Source organism: Scyliorhinus torazame, chromosome 1, assembly GCF_047496885.1.
Source record: "Scyliorhinus torazame isolate Kashiwa2021f chromosome 1, sScyTor2.1, whole genome shotgun sequence".
In the NCBI taxonomy this organism is placed as follows: domain Eukaryota; kingdom Metazoa; phylum Chordata; class Chondrichthyes; order Carcharhiniformes; family Scyliorhinidae; genus Scyliorhinus; species Scyliorhinus torazame.
Window position 1 is genome coordinate 215,644,494 of NC_092707.1, and position 20,427 is coordinate 215,664,920.

Sequence of the window (20,427 nt, forward strand, 5' to 3'; positions counted from 1 at the left end):
TCACCTCCCAAAGAATCCTAGGATATATCCCATCAAGCCCAGGGGACTTATCTATCCTCAGGCTTCTCAAAATTTCTAACACATCTTCCTTCCGAATATCTACCTCCTCCAGCCTACCAGCCTGTATCGCACTATCCTCCTCAACAACATGGCCCCTCTCCTTTGTGAACACTGAAGAAAAGTATTCATTTAGGGCCTCTTCTATATCTTCAGACTCCATGCACACGTTTCCATTACTGTCCTTGACCGGCCCTAACTTCACCTTGGTCATTCTTTTATTCCTCACATAAGTGTAAAAAGCCTTGGGGTTTTCCTTGATCCTACCTGCCAAGGACTTCTCATGCCCCCTCCTAGCCTCCTAAGCTCTTTCTTGAGCTCCTTCCTAGCTATCTTGTATCCCTCAAGTGCCCTAACTGAACCTTGTTTTCTCATCCTTACATAAGCCCCCTTCTTCCTCTTGACAGGACATTAAACCTCTTTTGTAAACCATGGTTACCTCACTCGACCATTTCCTCCCTGCCTGACTGGGACATACATATCAAGGACATGCAGTATTTGCTCCTTGAATAAGCTCCACATCTCAATTGTGCCTATCCCTGACAGTTCCTGTTTCCATCTTATGCTCCCCAATTCTTGCCTAATTGCATCGTAATTACCCTTCCCCCAGTTATAAACCTTACCCTGCCGTGTGTTCCTATCCCTCTCCATTGCTATAGTGAAAGTCACCGAATTGTGGTCACTGTTTCCAAAGTGCTCTCCCACAACCAAATCTAACACTTGGCCCAGTTCATTACCCAGTACCAAATCCAATGTGGTCCCGCCTCTTGACAGTCTATCCACATATTGTGTGAGGAAACCCTCCTGCACACACTGGATAAAAACAGCCCCATCCAAACTATTCGAATTATAATGGTTCCAATCAATATTTGGAAAGTTAAAGTCACCCATGACAACTACACTGTGACTACTGCACCTATCCAAAATCTGCATTGCAATATTTTCCTCCACATCTCTGTTACTGTTTGGGGACCTATAGAAAACTCCTAACAAAGTAACTGCTCCTTTCCTATTTCTAACTTCAGCCCACACTACCTCAGTAGGCAGATCCTCCTCAAACTGCCTTTCTTCAGCCATTATACCATCCTTGATTAACAATGCTATTGTAGCGCACAAAGACTTACGAGAGACGAATAGAGATGAAGTCGATGAGGCTTTATTAAGCGTGACTTGTTCCCCGCAGTTCAGCAACAGACTGGAGCTGCGGGGAGAATTCCTGGTTCTTATACTCCGCCTTCAGGGCGGAGCTAGAGGTCAACAGCCAACCAGGACCCGGGATCTGTCAGCCAATTGCATCACGGCTTCACAGTCCCACATGACCCCTAATGCATACTACCACATTCACCCCTTGTTAAAAATGAACCCGGCGGGGTGGTGCTTCGCATGGTGGTAGGGGTTTACAAGGCTGGTCCTGGGAGGGAAAAAAACTTTAGCATGTCATTACAGTGCCCTGCACTGGGCTATGGACAGGGTTTGTGAACTATTTACAATATTCGTAAGAAGAAAAGAACATTCTCGTTAAAGTCCACGACATTCTTGTGTTACACCGATGCCACGAGTCGAGCGGGCGGTCTGGTCTTCCTTGTCGATCGCCTCAGCCCCGGTTGTGGTGCAGTTGCTTGTTCCAGCGTTGTCGTCTCCGGGAGCTTTACGGTTTCTGCTTCAGCTTCACTCCTGGTCGGACCTGGGAGGAGGACCGATCCTCCCGGGAAGGGGGCGGTCACGGGGTGCGCCGGTGGCAGGGAGGGGGTGATTGGTGTCGGGGGGGTGTGCGTGTTGCCGGCGGGCGCCAGGTCTCGCAGGGAGACCGTGTCCTGTCGGCCGTCGGGGTACTCCACGTAGGCGTACTGCGGGTTCGCGTGGAGGAGATGAACCCTCTCGACCAACGGGTCCGACTTGTGCGCCCGCACATGTTTCCGGAGCAAGATGGGTCCTGGGGCCGCCAGCCAGGTCGGCAGCGACGTTCCAGAGGAGGACTTCCTGGTGAAGACAAGGAGGCGCTCATGAGGTGTTTGATTAGTGGTGGTACACAGCAGCGACCGGATGGAGTGGAGAGCGTCCGGGAGGACCTCCTGCCACCGTGAAACTGGGAGATCCCTGGACCGTAGGGCCAGTAGGACGGTCTTCCAGACCGTGCCGTTCTCCCTCTCTACTTGCCCGTTCCCCCGGGGGTTGTAGCTGGTCGTCTTGCTCGAGGCTATACCCTTGCTGAGCAGGAACTGGCGCAGCTCGTCACTCATGAAGGAGGACCCCCTGTCGCTATGGATATATGCGGGGCAACCGAACAGTGTGAATATGGTGCTAAGGGCTTTAATAACTGTGGCCGCTGTCATGTCGGGGCAGGGGATGGCGAAAGGGAAACGAGAGTACTCGTCCACCACGTTCAGGAAGTATGTGTTGAGGTCGGTGGAGGGGAGGGGCCCTTTGAAATCCAGACTGAGGCGTTCAAAGGGGCGGGAAGCCTTGATCAGGTGCACTCTATCCGGCCTGAAAAAGTGCGGTTTGCACTCTGCCCAGATGTGGCAGTTCCTGGTGACTGTACGGACCTCCTCCACGGAGTAGGGGAGGTTGCGGGATTTTATAAAATGGTAGAACCGAGTGACCCCCGGGTGGCAGAGGTCCTCGTGGAGGGTTTGGAGACGGTCTAGTTGTGCGTTGGCACATGTGCCGTGGGATAGGGCATCGGACGGCTCGTTCAGCTTTCCGGGACGGTACAAGATCTCGTAGTTGAAGGTGGAGAGCTCGATCCTCCACCTTAAGATCTTGTCATTTTTAATTTTGCCCCGCTGTGCATTATCGAACATGAAAGCTACCGACCGTTGGTCAGTGAGGAGAGTGAATCTCCTGCCGGCCAGGTAATGCCTCCAATGTCGCACAGCTTCCACTATGGCTTGGGCTTCCTTTTCCACTGAGGAGTGGCGGATTTTTGAGGCGTGGAGGGTTCAGGAGAAAAAGGCCACGGGTCTGCCCGCTTGGTTAAGGGTGGCCGCTAGAGCTACATCGGAGGCGTCGCTCTCGACCTGGAAGGGGAGGGACTCGTCGATGGCGCGCATCGTGGCCTTTGCGATATCCGCTTTGATGCGGCTGAAGGCCTGGCGAGCCTCTGTCGACAGGGGGAAGGTAGTGGTCTGTATTAGGGGGCAGGCCTTGTCTGCGTACTGGGGGACCCACTGGGCGTAATATGAAAAGAACCCTAGGCAGCGTTTCAGGGCTTTGGAGCAGTGGGGGAGGGGAAATTCCATGAGGGGGCGCATGCGTTCGGGGTCGGGGCCTATTATCCCATTGCGCACTACATATCCCAAGATGGCTAGCCGGTTTGTGCTAAACACGCACTTGTCCTCGTTGTATGTGAGGTTCAAGGCTTTAGCGGACTGGAGGAATTTTTGGAGGTTGGCGTCGTGGTCCTGCTGATCGCGGCCGCAGATGGTTACGTTGTCGAGATACGGGAACGTGGCCTGCAACCTGTGTTGATCAACCATTCGGTCCATCTCCCGTTGGAAGACCGAGACCCCGTTTGTGACGCCAAATGGGACCCTTAGGAAGTGGTATAATCGCCCGTCTGCCTCGAAGGCTGTGTACTTGCGGTCACTTGGGCGGATGGGGAGCTGATGGTAGGCGGACTTGAGGTCCACGGTGGAGAAGACCTTATATTGGGCAATCCGATTGACCATGTCGGATATGCGGGGGAGAGGGCACGCATCTAGCTGTGTGTACCTGTTGATGGTCTGGCTATAGTCTATGACCATCCTTTGCTTCTCCCCTGTCTTTACTACTACCACCTGTGCTCTCCAGGGACTATTGCTGGCCTGGATTATGCCTTCCTTCAGCAACCGCTGGACTTCGGACCGAATAAATGTCCGGTCCTGGGCGCTGTACCGTCTGCTCTTAGTGGCGACGGGTTTGCAATCCGGGGTGAGGCTTGCAAACAAGGATGGGGGTTCAACTTTGAGGGTTGCGAGGCCGCTGATAGTGAGTGGGGGTATTGGGCCGCCGAATTGAAATGTTAGGCTCTGCAGGTTGCACTGGAAGTCTAATCCCAGTAATGTGGGCGCGCAGAGTTGGGGAAGGACGTAGAGCCTGTAGTTTTTAAACTCCCTCCCTTGCACCGTTAGGGTCACTATGCAGAACCCTTTGATCTCTACGGTGTGGGATCCTGCCGCTAGGGAAATCTTTTGCGTACTGGGACGGATGGTCAAAAAACAGCGTCTTACCGTGTCGGGGTGGATGAAGCTTTCTGTGCTCCCAGAGTCGATCAGGCATGGTGTCTCGTGTCCGTTGATCAGCACCATTGTTGTCGTCGTCTGGAGCGTCCGGGGCCGTGCTTGGTCCAGCGTCACCGAGGCCAGACGTGGTCGCAGTGTTTCAGCGTCTTCTTCGAACCCCGTGGAGCCGTCGATGCTGGGGTCCATTGTTGCCATCCAAGATGGCGGCGGGGGTGTACAAAATGGCCACCCCATGCATCGCACATGGCTGGGGGGTCCCAAGATGGCGGGGCCCCTCCTCCCCTCGTGGTGGCCGGGACCCAAAATGGCGGCGCCTGCAGGTCGCACATGGGGCGCTTGGGGGGTTGGGGAGCGTTTGGGATGCACTGGACTCTCTCTTCTCCGGGGACAGCAGCGACCCCCTGGGACCGGCACACAGCCGCGAAATGGCCCTTTTCCCCGCAGCTCTTGCAAATCGCTGCGCGGGCCGGGCAGCGCTGCCAGGGGTGTTTCGCCTGGCCGCAGAAATAGCAGCGGGCCCCCCCGGGATGACCTGGCGCCTGGACCGTGCAAGCCTGTGGGAGGGGGGGGTTTGTCGCGACGGGGGTTCACGGAGCCCAAGGGGCTGCCGCACGGTCGGGGCCGTACGCGCGGGCGTTTTGCGCAGCCGCATCTAGGGAAGCTGCAAGGGCCCGTGCCTCTGAGAGTCCTAGCGACTCTTTTTCTAACAGTCTTTGGCGGATTTGGGGCGAGTTCATACCTGCCACAAACGCATCACGAATTAACATGTCCGTGTGTTCAGCCGTGTTTACTGGCGGGCAGCTGCAGGCCCGTCCCAAAATTAGCAGCGCGGCGTAGAATTCGTCTATCGATTCTCCGGGACTTTGCCGTCTCGTTGCGAGTTGGTAGCGTGCGTGGACCTGATTCACTGGGCGAACGTAGATGCTCTTTAGTGCTGCGAACGCCGTCTGGAAATCCTCTGCGTCTTCTATGAGAGGGTAAATTTCCGGGCTTACCCTCGAGTGCAGGACCTGCAGTTTCTGGTCTTCTGTGATCCGGCCGGGGGCCGTTCGGAGGTAGCCTTCACAACAAGTCTGCCAGTGTTTAAAAATTGCTGCTGAGTTCACTGCGTGGGGGCTGATCCTCAGGCATTCCGGGACGATCCTGAGCTCCATAGTCCTTTAAGTCACGCTTAATAAATTGTAGCGCACAAAGACTTACGAGAGACGAATAGAGATGAAGTCGATGAGGCTTTATTAAGCGTGACTTGTTCCCCGCAGTTCAGCAACAGACTGGAGCTGCAGGGAGAATTCCTGGTTCTTATACTCCGCCTTCAGGGCGGAGCTAGAGGTCAACAGCCAACCAGGACCCGGGATCTGTCAGCCAATGGCATCACGGCTTCACAGTCCCACATGACCCCTAATGCATACTACCACATACTCCTCCACCTCTTTTACCACCTTCCCTAATCTCACTGAAACATCTAAACCCCGGAACCTCCAACAACCATTCCTGCCCCTGTTCTATCCATGTCTCCGTAATGGCCACAACATCGTAGTCCCAGGTACCAATCCATGCTTCAAGCTCATTAACCTTATTCCTGATGCTCCTCGCATTGAAGTAGACACACTTCAAACCACCTTTATGCCTGCAGGTCCACTCTTGTGACCTTTGTACCTTCCTTCGTACTGCAATACCCTCAACTTCCTGAACTCCAGCAACGCTATCTCCTGGACTACAAATCAGTTTCCCACCCCCCTGCCAAATTAGTTTAAACCCCCCCGAACAGCTGTAGCAAATTTCCCTCCCGGGATATTGGTGCCCCTCTGGCTCAGGTGTAACCTGTCCTGTTTGTACAGGTCCCACTTTCCCCAGAAGTGCTCCAATTATCCAAGTAACTCCTACACTATTGAGGAATAGGTCTTGAGAGACTGCTATTGATGTACAGGGATTGAGGTTGAGGTTTTGGTGTACAGGTGTTGATGTATAGGTGTTGAGGTTTAGGTATTGAGGTACAGGTGTTGATGTACATGTATTGAGGTATAAGTCTTGAGATACAGTTGTTGATGTACAGGTGTGCAAGTATAGGCTTGAGGTACAGGTGTTCATGTACAGGTATTGAGGTTTAGGTCTTGATGTACAGGTGCTGATGCACACATAATGGGTATAGGTCCTGGTGTACAGGTATTGGTGTTTTGGTCTTGAGATACAGGTGTTGATGTGCAGGTATTGCGGTTTAGGTCTTGACGTACAGGTGTTGATGTATAGATATTTACGTAAAGGTCCTGAGGTACAGGTGTTGATGTACATATATTGAGGTTCAGGTCTTGACGTTCAGGTGTGGATGTACAGATATTTACATAAAGGTCTTGAGACACAGTTGTTGATGTACAGGTATTGAGGTTGAGGTCATAAGGTGCAGGTGATGATATTCAGGTATTGAGGTTTAGGTCTTGAGATACAGGTGCTGATGTACAGGTATTGAGGTACAGGTCTTGAGGCACAGGTGTTGATGCGCAGGTATTGGTGTACTGGTGTTGATGTACAGATATTGGGGTACAGGCATTGATGGATAGGTATTGAGGTATAGGTCTTGATATACAGGTATTGGTGTACAGATATTGGGGTACAGGCATTGATGGATAGGTATTGAGGTATAGGTCTTGATATACAGGTATTGGTGTACAGATATTGGGGTACAGGCATTTATGTGCAGGTGTTGATATATTGGTAGGGAAATTACTGGAGAGAATTCTTCGAGACAGGATCTACTCCCATTTGGAAACAAATGGACGTATTAGTGAGAGGCAGCATGGTTTTGTGAAGGGGAGGTCGTGTCTCACTAACTTGCTAGAGTTTTTCGAGGAGGTCACTAAGATGATTGATGCAGGTAGGGCAGTGGATGTTGTCTATATGGACTTCAGTAAGGCCTTTGACAAGGTCCCTCATGGTAGACTAGTACAAAAGGTGAAGTCACACGGGATCAGGGGTGAGCTGGCAAGGTGGATACAGAACTGGCTAGGTCATAGAAGGCAGAGAGTAGCAATGGAAGGATGCTTTTCTAATTGGAGGGCTGTGACCAGTGGTGTTCCACAGGGATCAGTGCTGGGACCTTTGCTCTTTGTAGTATATATAAATGATTTGGAGGAAAATGTAACTGGTCTGATTAGTAAGTTTGCAGACGACACAAAGGTTGGTGGAATTGCGGATAGCGATGAGGACTGTCAGAGGATACAGCAGGATTTAGATTGTTTGGAGACTTGGGCGGAGAGATGGCAGATGGAGTTTAATCCGGACAAATGTGAGGTAATGCATTTTGGAAGGTCTAATGCAGGTATCAGGTCTCCCCTCAACCTCCTTCGTTCCAGTTTATTCAACCGCTCCTCATAGCTAATGCCCTCCATACCAAGCAACATTCTGGTAAATCTCTTCTGCACCCTCTCTAAAGCCTCCACATCCTTCTGGTAGTGTGGCGACCAGAATTGAACACTATACTCCAAGTGTGGCCTAACTAAGGTTCTATACAGCTGCAACATGACTTGCCAATCCTTATACTCAATGCCCCGGCCAATGAAGGCAAGCATGCCGTATGCCTTCTTGACTACCTTCTCCACCTGTGTTGCCCCTTTCAATGACCTGTGGACCTGTACTCCTAGATCTCTTTGACTTTCAATACTCCAAAGGGCCTGTTCCTGTGCTGTGCATTTCTTTGTTCTTTTGTTCTATAGTGCGGTACAGGTAATGATGTAGATATTGGGGTACAGGCATTGGTGCACAGGTATTGGTATATGGGCATTGATGTACAGATATTGGGGTACAGTCATTGATATACAGGTATTGAGATATAGGCATTGAAGTCCAGATATTGGAGTACAGACATCGATGTACAGATATTGGGGTACGTGTATTGATGTACCGATATTGATGTACAGGCATTGATATACAGAGATTGGGGTACAGGCATTGATGTATAGGTACTGAGGTACAGGCATTGATGTACAGATATTGAGGTACAAGTATTGATGTACAAGCATTGTACAGATATTGAGGTACAGGCATTGAGGCACAGATATTGAGGTACAGGCATTGATGTACAGATATTGAGATACAGGCATTGATGTACAGGTATTGAGGTACAGGCCTTGATGTACAGGCATTGAGGTACAGACATTGATGTACAGGTATTGAGGTACCGGCATTGATGCACAGATATTGGGGTACAGGCGTTAATGTACACATATTTGGGTACAGGCATTGATGTACAGGTATTGAGGTACAGGCATTGATGTACAGGTATTGAGGTACCAGCATTGATGCACAGATATTGGGGTACAGGCGTTAATGTACACATATTTGGGTACAGGCATTGATGTACAGGTATTGAGGTACAGGCATTGAAGTGCCAATATTGTGGTACAGGCATTGATGTACAGATATTGGGGCACAAGCATTGATGTACAGATATTGTGTACAGGCATTGATGTACAGATATTGTGTACAGGCATTGATGTACAGATATTGGGGTACAGGCATTGATGTACATATATTGAGATACAGGCATTGATGTACAGGTGTTGATGTATGGGTATTGATGTACAGATATAGAGATACAGGCATTGAGGTCCAGGCATTGATGTACAGATATTGGGATACAGGCATTGATGTACATGTATTGATGCACAGATATTGAGGTACAGGCAGGTACCGACATTGATGCACAGATATTGGGGTATAGGCACTGATGGTAAGATATTGGGGTACAGGCATTGATATACAGATATTGGGGTACAGGCATTGATGTACAGTTATTGAGGAACAGGCATTGATGTGCAGGTGTTGAGGTACAGGCATTGAAGTGCAGATATTGGGGTACAGGCATTGGTGCACAAATTTGGGGGTACAGGCATTGATGTACAGGTATTGAGGTACAAGCATTGATGTACAGGTATTGATGTACAGGCATTAATGCACAAATTTTGGGATACAGGCAATGATGTACAGATATTGAGGTACAGGCATTGATGTACAGATATTGGGGGACAGGCATTGATGTACAGATATTGGGGTACAGGCATTGATGTGCAGGTATTGAGGTACAGACATTGATGTACAGATATTGAGGTACAGGCATTGATGTACATATATTGGGGTACAGGCATCGATGTACAGGTAATGGGGTACAGAAATTGATTTACAGATATTGAGGTACAGGCATTGATGTACAGGTATTGAGTTACAGACATTGTTGTACATGTATTGGCGTGCAGGCATTATTGGAGTACAGGCATTGATGTAGAGATATTGGGGTACAGGCATTGATGTACAGATATTGATGTGCAGGCATTGATGTACACATATTGGGGTACAGGCATTGATGTACAGGTATTGGGATACAGGCATTGATGTACAGATATTGAGGTACAAGCATTGATGTACAGGTATTGATGTACAGGCATTAATGCACAAATTTTGGGATGCAGGCAATGATGTACAGATATTGAGGTACAGGCATTTATATACAGATATTGGGGGACAGGCATTGATGTACAGATATTGGGGTACAGGCATTGATGGGCAGGTATTGAGGTACAGACATTGATGTACAGATATTGAGGTACAGGCATTGATGTACATATATTGGGGTACAGGCATCGATGTACAGGTAATGGGGTACAGAAATTGATTTACAGATATTGAGGTACAGGCATTGATGTACAGGTATTGGGGTACAGGCATTGATGTACAGATACTGAGGTACAAGCTTTGATGTACAGGTATTGAGTTACAGACATTGTTGTACATGTATTGGGGTGCAGGCATTATTGGAGTACAGGCATTGATGTAGAGATATTGGGGTACAGGCATTGATGTTCAGATATTGATGTGCAGGCATTGATGTACACATATTGGGGTACAGGCATTGATGTACAGGCATTAACGCACAAATTTTGGGATACAGGCAATGATGTACAGATATTGGGGTACAGGCATTGATGTACAGACGTTGAAGTGCAGTTATTGGGGTACAGACATTGATGTACAGATATCGGGGTGCAAGCATTGGTGTACAGATATTGAGGTACAGGCATTGATGTACAGATATTGAGATACAGGCATTGATGTACAGGCATTAATGCACACATTTTGGAGTACAGGCATTGTTGTACCGATATTGGGGTACAGGGATTGACGTACCGATATTGGGGTACAGGCATTGATGTGCAGGTATTGAGGTACAGGCATTGATGTACAGATATTGAGGTACAGGCATTGATGTACAGGTAATGGGGTACAGATATTGATGTACAGGCATTCATGTCCAGGTATTGAGGCACAGACATTGATGACCAGGTATTGAGGTACAGGCAATGAGGTACAGGTTTTGGGTACAGGTGTTGTCGAGGGCGCGGCTTTGTTTCTGCTTCTCGCTCTCTGATTGGATAGATACTGGGCGCAGGGCTGTTCCGGACCGGCCCTCGACGTAGTGGCTGGCCTCGCCTGATAGGTCGCCTAGTTGTCAATCAGCGAATGTGGGGCTCCGGTCTGCACCGGCACGGATGGAGCGGGACGGCGGCCGCCTGAGGCCCGACAACTCTTACAAGGTAAGTCCGAGGCTGGGAGGGGAAACAGGCCACCGGGTCCGCGCTGCTACACAAATCCCAGCAAACCGGTCACGGGAGGCGAGGGGAGTGAACCGAGGGAGGAGCCGCGCACAGGCTGATCGAGAGAGACAGGCCCTGAAACCGCAGCCGCATAGCAACCCCATCAAACACCCCAGATAGAGCACGGGGTTAGATGCAGAGCAAAGCTCCCTTACACTACCTTGTGAAACACTCCCACGACCGGTGCAGCATGTGGTTAGATAGAGAGTAAAGCTCCCTCTACACTGTCCCCATCAAACACACCCAGGACAGGTACAGCACGGGGTTAGATACAGAGTAAAGCTCCCTCTACACTGTCCCCATCAAACATTCCCAGGACAGGTACAGCACGGGGTTAGATACAGAGTAAAGCTCCCTCTACACTGTCCCCATGAAAGGCTACCAGGACAATTAGACTGCAAAGCCCCATGTTGTTCACAAAGATACTTTTAACTTGCAGCTTCTTCTGCCTTTGATTCCTCCATCAGTTGATTCACTCACTCACACTCATTTCCATCCCTGTCACTCTGTGGGGTCTGACCCCTACCCGCAGACCCATACATTTTGCCTGGGCTTCAGTCATGTTTTGCAGTGACACCTGGTGAAGGTTTGCCTGCTTTTGGGTTACTCCACAACCTTGACCAATCATCCTCCAGCATCCTCATCTTTAATATCAGCTGTTCTCTCTCTGTGTTCTCACTTCCTATGCCAGGAATAGTTCCTCCCCCAGGTAGAGTCTGCCTGTTCATCTGCATTCCTATCAACCCATCACATCTTTCAGCTTCTCCACTACTTGTGTGTTCTTTCACTGCTTGATAAGTACCAGCCTCCCCGAACAGGTGCCGGAATGTGGCGACTAGGGGCTTTTCACAGTAACTTCATTTGAAGCCTGCTTGTGACAATAAGCGATTTTCATTTAATTTCAAGTATGCTGCCCTGGGTGAGCTGCAGTTTCCTCCATTCTGTTATGTTTTAATTTGTTCATGGGATGTGGGTGTTGCTGGCTGTGACAGCATTAATTGCCCATTCTTGAGAGCATTTAAGAGTCAACCACATTGATAGATCGCCTGTTGGAAATGCAAACAAACTACATTTGCTGTGTATTTGTGTGTGAATGCTTTGGGATGAGATGTAATGAGGGATATGAACAAAGAACAAAGAACAAAGAAATGTACAGCACAGGAACAGGCCCTTCGGCCCTCCAAGCCCGCGCCGACCATACTGCCCGACTAAACTACAATCTTCTACACTTCCTGGGTCCGTATCCTTCTATTCCCATCCTGTTCATATATTTGTCAAGATGCCCCTTAAATGTCCCTATCGTCCCTGCCTCCACTACCTCCTCCGGTAGTGAGTTCCAGGCACCCACTACCCTCTGCGTAAAAAACTTGCCTCGTACATCTACTCTAAACTTTGCCCCTCTCACCTTAAACCTATGCCCCCTAGTAATTGACCCCTCTACCCTGGGGAAAAGCCTCTGACTATCCACTCTGTCTATGCCCCTCATAATTTTGTATACCTCTATCAGGTCGCCCCTCAACCTCCTTCGTTCCAGTGAGAACAAACCGAGTTTATTCAATCGCTCCTCATAGCTTATGCCCTCCATACCAGGCAACATTCTGGTAAATCTCTTCTGCACCCTCTCTAAAGCCTCCACATCCTTCTGGTAGTGTGGCGACCAGAATTGAACACTATACTCCAAGTGTGGCCTAACTAAGGTTCTATACAGCTGCAACATGACTTGCCAATTCTTATACTCAATGCCCCGGCCAATGAAGGCAAGCATGCCGTATGCCTTCTTGACTACCTTCTCCACCTGTGTAGCCCCTTTCAGTGATCTGTGGACCTGTACTCCTAGATCTCTTTGACTTTCAATACTCTTGAGGGTTCTACCATTCACCGTATATTCCCTACCTGCATTAGCCCTTCCAAAATGCATTACCTCACATTTGTCCAGGTTAAACTCCATCTGCCATCTCTCCGCCCAAGTCTCCAGACAATCTAAATCCTGCTGTATCCTCAGACAGTCCTCATCGCTATCCGCAATTCCACCAACCTTTGTGTCGTCTGCAAACTTACTAATCAGACCAGTTACATTTTCCTCCAAATCATTTATATATACTACAAAGAGCAAAGGTCCCAGCACTGATCCCTGTGGAACACCACTGGTCACAGCCCTCCAATTAGAAAAGCATCCCTCCATTGCTACCCTCTGCCTTCTATGGCCTAGCCAGTTCTGTATCCACCTTGCCAGTTCACCCCTGATCCCGTGTGACTCCACCTTTTGTACTAGTCTACCATGAGGGACCTTGTCAAAGGCCTTACTGAAGTCCATATAGACAACATCTACTGCCCTACCTGCATCAATCATCTTAGTGACCTCCTCGAAAAACTCTATCAAGTTAGTGAGACACGACCTCCCCTTCACAAAACCGTGCTGCCTCTCACTAATACGTCCATTTGCTTCCAAATGGGAGTAGATCCTGTCTCGAAGAATTCTCTCCAGTAATTTCCCTACCACTGAAGTAAGGCTCACCGGCCTGTAGTTCCCGGGATTATCCCTGCCACCCTTCTTAAACAGAGGAACAACATTGGCTATTCTCCAGTCCTCCGGGACATCCCCTGAAGACAGCGAGGATCCAAAGATTTCTGTCAAGGCCTCAGCAATTTCCTCTCCAGCCTCCTTCAGTATTCTGGGGTAGATCCCATCCGGCCCTGGGGACTTATCTACCTTAATATTTTTTAAGACACCCAACACCTCGTCTTTTTGGATCACAATGTGACCCAGGCTATCTACACCCCCTTCTCCAGACTCAACATCTACCAATTCCTTCTCTTTGGTGAATACTGATGCAAAGTATTCATTTAGTACCTCGCCCATTTCCTCTGGCTCCACACATAGATTCCCTTGCCTATCCTTCAGTGGGCCAACCCTTTCCCTGGCTACCCTCTTGCTTTTTATGTAAGTGTAAAAAGCCTTGGGATTTTCCTTAACCCTATTTGCCAATGACTTTTCATGACCCCTTCTAGCCCTCCTGACTCCCTGCTTAAGTTCCTTCCTACTTTCCTTATATGCCACACAGGCTTCGTCTGTTCCCAGCCTTTTAGCCCTGACAAATGCCTCCTTTTTCTTTTTGACGAGGCCTACAATATCATTCGTCATCCAAGGTTCCCGAAAATTGCCGTATTTGTCTTTCTTCCTCACAGGAACATGCCTGTCCTGTATTCCTATCAACTGACACTTGAAAGCCTCCCACATGTCAGATGTTGATTTGCCCTCAAACATCCGCCCCCAATCTATGCTCTTCAGTTCCCGCCTAATATTGTTATAATTAGCCTTCCCCCAATTTAGCACATTCATCCTCGGACCACTCTTATCCTTGTCCACTAGTACTTTAAAACTTACTGAATTGTGGTCACTGTTACCGAAATGCTCCCCTACTGAAACATCTACCACCTGGCCGGGCTCATTCCCCAATACCAGGTCCAGTACCGCCTCTTCCCTAGTTGGACTGTTTACATATTGTTTTAAGAAGCCCTCCTGGATGCTCCTTACAAACTCTGCCCCGTCTAAGCCCCTGGCACTAAGTGAGTCCCAGTCAATATTGGGGAAGTTGAAGTCTCCCATCACCACAACCCTGTTGTTTTTACTCTTTTCCAAAATCTGTCTACCTATCTGCTCCTCTATCTCCTGCTGGCTGTTGGGAGGCCTGTAGTATACCCCCAACATTGTGACTGCACCCTTCTTATTCCTGATCTCTACCCATATAGCCTCACTGCCCTCTGAGGTGTCCTCTCGCTGTATAGCTGTGATACTCTCCTGAACAAGTAGCGCAACTCCGCCTCCCCTTTTACATCCCCCTCTATCCCGCCTGAAACATCTAAAACCTGGAACGTTTAGCTGCCAATCCTGCCCTTCCCTCAACCAGGTCTCTGTAATGGCAACAACATCATAGTTCCAAGTAGTAATCCAAGCTCTAAGTTCATCTGCCTTACCCGTAATGCTCCTTGCATTAAAACATATGCACTTCAGGCCACCAGACCCGCTGTGTTCAGCAACTTCTCCCCGTCTGCTCTGCCTCAGAGCCACACTGTCCATATTCCCTAGTTCTCCCTCAACGCTCTCACCTTCTGACCTATTGCTCCCGTGCCCACCCCCCTGCCATACTAGTTTAAACCCTCCCGTGTGACACTAGCAAATCTCGCGGCCAGGATATTTATGCCTCTCCGGTTTAGATGCAACCCGTCCATCTTATACAGGTCACACCTGCCCCGGAAGAGCTCCCAGTGGTCCAGATAACCGAAACCCTCCCTCCTACACCAGCTGTTTAGCCACGTGTTTGTCTGCTCTATCTTCCTATTTCTAGCCTCACTGGCACGTGGCACAGGGAGTAATCCCGAGATTACAACCCTCGAGGTCCTGTCTTTTAACTTTCTGCCTAGCTCCCTGAACTCCTGCTGCAGGACCTCATGCCTCTTCCTGCCTATGTCGTTAGTACCAATATGTACAACGACCTCTACCTGTTTGCCCTCCCCCTTCAGGATTCCCTCTACCCGTTTGGAGACATCCTGGACCCTGGCACCAGGGAGGCAACATACCATCCTGGAGTCTCTTTCACGTCCACAGAAGCGCCTATCTGTTCCCCTGACTATAGAGTCCCCTATAACTATTACTCTTCTGCGCTTTGACCCTCCCTTCTGAACATCAGAGCCAGCCGTGGTGCCACTGCTCTGGCTGCTGCTGTTTTCCCCTGATAGGCTATCCCCCCCGACAGTATCCAAAGGGGTATATCTGTTCGAGAGGGGGACAACCACAGGGGATTCCTGCACTGACTGCCTGCCCTTTCTGGTGGTCACCCATTTCTCTGCCTGCACCTTGGGTGTGACCACACTTACATAACTGCGATCTATGACGCTTTCCGCCACCTGCATGCTCCTAAGTGCATCCAATTGCTGCTCCAACCGAACCATGCGGTCTGTGAGGAGCTGCAGTTGGGTGCACTTTCTGCAGATGAAGCCATCCAGGACGCTGGAAGCCTCCCGGACCTGCCACATCTCACAGTCAGAGCACAGCACCCCTCTAACTGACATTGCGTCAATTAATTAAAATTAAAATTTGTCTTTTTTTTTTTTAATAAATACTTTTTTTTTTAAATTACAAAGTTACTGTCAACTATCTGTTTCCTATATGTGAGAGACATAGACCAGTACAGCACAGAACAGGCCCTTCGGCCCTCGATGTTGTGGCGCGCATTGTCCGAAACCAAGATCCAAGCTATTCCACGCCCTGTCATTCTGGTGTGCTCCATGTGCCTATCCAATAACCGCTTGAAAGTTCCTAAAGTGTCCGACTCCACTATCACAGGTAGTCTATTCCACACCCTAATGACTCTCTGAGTAAAGAACCTACCTCGGAAATCCCTCCTATATCTCCCACCCTGAACTTTATACTTATGCCCCCTTGTAACAGCTACATCCACCCGAGGAAATAGTCTCTGAACGTCCACTCTATTTATCCCCCTCATCATCTTATAAACCTCTATTAAGTTACCTCTCATCCTCCTCCGCTCCAAAGAGAAAAGCCCTAGCTACCTCAACTTTTCCTCAGACCTATCCTGCAAACCAGGCAGTATCCTGGTAAATCTCCTTTGCACCCTTTCCAATGCTTCCACATCCTATAGTGAGGTGACCAGAACTCTACACAATACTCCAAATGTGGTCTCACCAGGGTCATGTACAGTTGCAGCATAACCCCACGGCTCTTAAACTCAAGCCCCCTGTTAATAAATGCTAACACACTATAGGCCTTCTTCACGGCTCTATCCACTTGAGTGGCAACCTTCAGAGATCTGTGGACATAGAACATTATGGCGCAGTACAGGCCCTTCGGCCCTCGATGTTGCGCCGACCTTTGAAACCACTCTAAAGCCCATCTACACTATTCCCTTATCATCCATATGTTTATCCAATGACCATTTAAATGCCATTAATGTTGGCGAGTTCACCACTGTTACAGGCAGGGCATTCCACGCCCTTACTACTCTCTGAGTAAAGAACCTACCTCTGACATCTGTCCTATATCTATCACCCCTCAATTTAAAGCTATGTCCCCTCGTGCTTGATATCACCATCTGAGGAAAAAGGCTCTCACTGTGCACCCTATCTAATCCTTTGATCATCTTGTATGCCTCAATTAAGTCACCTCTTAACCTTCTTTCCAAAGAAAATAACCTCAAGTCCCTCAGCCTTCCTTCATAAGATCTTCCCTCCAGACCAGGTAACATCCTGGTAAATCTCCTCTGCATCTTTTCCAATGCTTCCACATCCTTCCTATAATGCGCCGACCAGAATTGCACGCAATACAGCTGCAACATGACCTCGTGGCTCCGAAACTCAATCCGTCTACCAATAAAAGCTAACACACCGTATGCCTTCTTAACCCTCTCAACCTGGGTGGCAACTTTCAGGGATCTATGTACACGGACACCGAGATATCTATGTCCCTCTGTAACGTGTTACATCTGCACTGTCCACAACTCCACCGACTTTAGTGTCATCGGCAAATTTACTCACCCATCCTTCTACGCCATCCTCCAGGACATTTATAAAAATGACAAACAGCAGTGTCCCCAAAACAGATCCTTGTGGTACACCACTAGTAACTGGACTCCAGGCTGAACATTTCCCATCAACCATCACCCTTTGCCTTCTTCTAGCTAGCCAATTTCTGATCCAAACTGCGAAATCACCCTGAATCCCATGCCTCTATATTTTCTGCAATAGCCTACCATGGGGAACCTCATCAAACGCTTTACTGAAATCCATATACACCACATCAACTGCTTTACCCTCGTCCATCTGTTTGGTCCCCTTCTCAAAGAACACAATAAGGTTTGTGAGGCACGACCTACCCTTCACAAAACCGTGTTGACGATCTCTAATTAAATTATTCCTTTCCAGACTATTGTACATCCCATCTCTTATCAACCTTTCCAAGACTTTGCCCACAACAGAAGTAAGGCTCACTGGTCTAACCAGGGTTGTCTCTACTCCCCTTCTTGAACAAGGGGACAACATTTGCTATCCTCCAGTCTTCTGGCACTGTTCCTGTAGACAAAGATGACTTAAAGATCAAAGCCAAAGGCTCAGCAATCTCCTCCCTAGCTTCCCATAGAATTCTACGATAAACCCCATCCGGCCCAGGGGACTTATCTTTTTTCACACTTTCCAGAATTGCTAACACCTCCTCCTTATGAACCTCGAGCCCTTCTAGTCTAGTAGCCTGTATCTCAGTATTTTTTATTACATATTACATGTTTAATCCTCAGAACATCTACCTCCTCCAGCCTACCCGCCTGTATCACACTCTCATCCTCAAAAACATGGCCCCTCTCCTTGGTGAACACTGACGCGTATTCATTCAACGCCTCTCCTATTTCTTCTGACTCCATGCACAAGTTCCCACTACTATCCTTGACCGACCCTAACCTCACCCTGGTCATTCTTTTATTTCTCAAGGTAAAAAGCCTTGGGGGTTTCCTTGATCCGACCCGCCAAGGACTTCTCATGCTCCCTCCTAGCTCTCCTAAGTCCTTTTTTTTGCTCATTCCTTGCTACCTTGTAACCCTCAAGCGACCCATCCTTACATACGCTTCCTTTTTCTCATCCTTACATACGCTTCCTTTTTCCTCTTGACAAGACATTCAACCTCTTTTGTGAACCATGGTTCCCTCACATGGCCATTTCCTCACTGCCTGACAGGGACATACCTATCAAGGTCTCGCAGTATTTGTTCCTTGAACAAGCTCCACTTTTCATTTGTGCCTTTCCCTGACAGTTTCTGTTCCCATCTTATGCTCCCTAATTCTTGCCTAATCGCATCATAATTACCCCTCCCCCAATTATAAACCTTGCCCTGCCGTATGGCCCTATCCCTCTCCATTACAAGATGATCAGAGGATTGGATAGGGTGGACAGTGAGAGCCTTTTTCCTCGGATGGTGATGTCTAGCACGAGGGGACATACCTTTAAATTGAGGGGAGATAGATATAAGACAGATGTCAGAGGTAGGTTCTTTACTCAGAGAGGAGTAAGGGTGTGGAATGCCCTGCCTGCAACAATAGTGGACTCGCCAACACTGAGGACATTCAAATGGTCATTGGATAGACATATGGACAATAAGGGAATAGTGTAGATGGGCTTTAGAGTGGTTTCACAGGTCGGTGCAACATCGAGGGCCGAAGGGTCTGTACTGCGCTGTAATGTTCTATTGCAATAGTGAAAGACACCAAATTGTGGTTACTGTCTCCAAAATGCTCTCCCATCAACAAATCTAACACTTGGCCCGGTTTGTTACCCAGTACCAAATCCAATGTGCCCCCCCCGCCCCCCCCCCGCTTGTCGGCCTATCCACATGTTGTGTCAGGAAACCCTCTCGCACACACTGTACAAAAACTGCCCCATCCGAACTGTTCAACATCTCTATTACTATTTGGGGCCCATAGAAAACTTCTAACAACGTGTCCGCTCCGTTCCTATTTCTAACTTCGGCCCATATTACCTCAGTAGGCAGATCCCCATCGAACTGCCTTTCTGCAGCTGTTAAACTATCCTTGATTAACAATGCTACTCCTCCACCTCTTTTACCATCTTCCCTACTCTTACAGAAACATCTATACCCCGGAACATCCAACAACCATTCCTGTCCCTGTTCTAACCATGTCTCCCTAATGGCCACTACATCGTAGTCCCAAGTACCAATCCACGCTCCCAAGTTCACCTACCTTATTCCGGATGCTCCTTGCATTGAAGTAGACACACTTCAACCCACCTTTCTGTCTGCCGGTACACTCCTGCAACCTTGATACCCTCCTCAGTACCTCACTACTCTCAACACTGGCTTCTGGACTACAGCTCATTTTCCCATCCCCCTGACAAATTAGTTTTAACCCCCCCCCCGAAGAGCCGTAGCAAATTTCCCTCCCAGGACATTGGTGCCCCTCTGGTTCAGGTGCAAACCGTCCTGTCTGTACAGGTCCCACCTTCCCCAGAATGTGCTCCAATTATCCATGTAACTGAAACCCTCCCTCCTATACCATCCCTGCAGCCACGTGTTTATCTGCACTCTCTCCCTGTTCCTCACCTCGCTAGCACGTGGCACCGGCAACAAACCAGAGATGACAACATGGTTTGTCCTGGCTCTCAGCTTCCATCCGAGCTCCCTAAATTCCTGTTTTAAATCCCCGTCCCTTCTCTTACCTATGTCATTGGTACCGATGTGTACCACGAGTTGTGACTGTTCCCCCTCCCCCTTAAGGATTCTGAAAACACGGTCCGAGACGTCATGGACCCTGGCACCCGGGAGGCAACATACCATCCGTGAGTCTCTTTCGTTGCCACAGAACCGTCTATCTGTCCCTCTAACTATAGAGTCCCCAATAACTATTGCTCTCCTGCTCTCCCTCCTTCCCTTCTGAGCCACAGGACTCAAGTGTTGGAGATCCATTCACCATGGCTTACCCCTGGTA

At 48.9% G+C, this 20,427-nt stretch overlaps 1 protein-coding gene across 1 annotated transcript in view; it reads left to right on the forward strand.

Annotated features, from left to right (window-relative positions):
- Positions 1–10,770: 10,770 nt before the first annotated feature.
- The window catches only part of nipal3 (NIPA like domain containing 3), a 415,839-nt gene continuing 406,182 nt past the window's right edge, over positions 10,771–20,427 (forward strand). Inside the window, exon 1 of the mRNA XM_072502454.1 lies at positions 10,771–10,861. Within this exon, the coding sequence (XP_072358555.1) occupies positions 10,817–10,861 (45 nt within the window). The 5' untranslated portion in view covers positions 10,771–10,816. The remainder of the gene's footprint in view (positions 10,862–20,427) is intronic.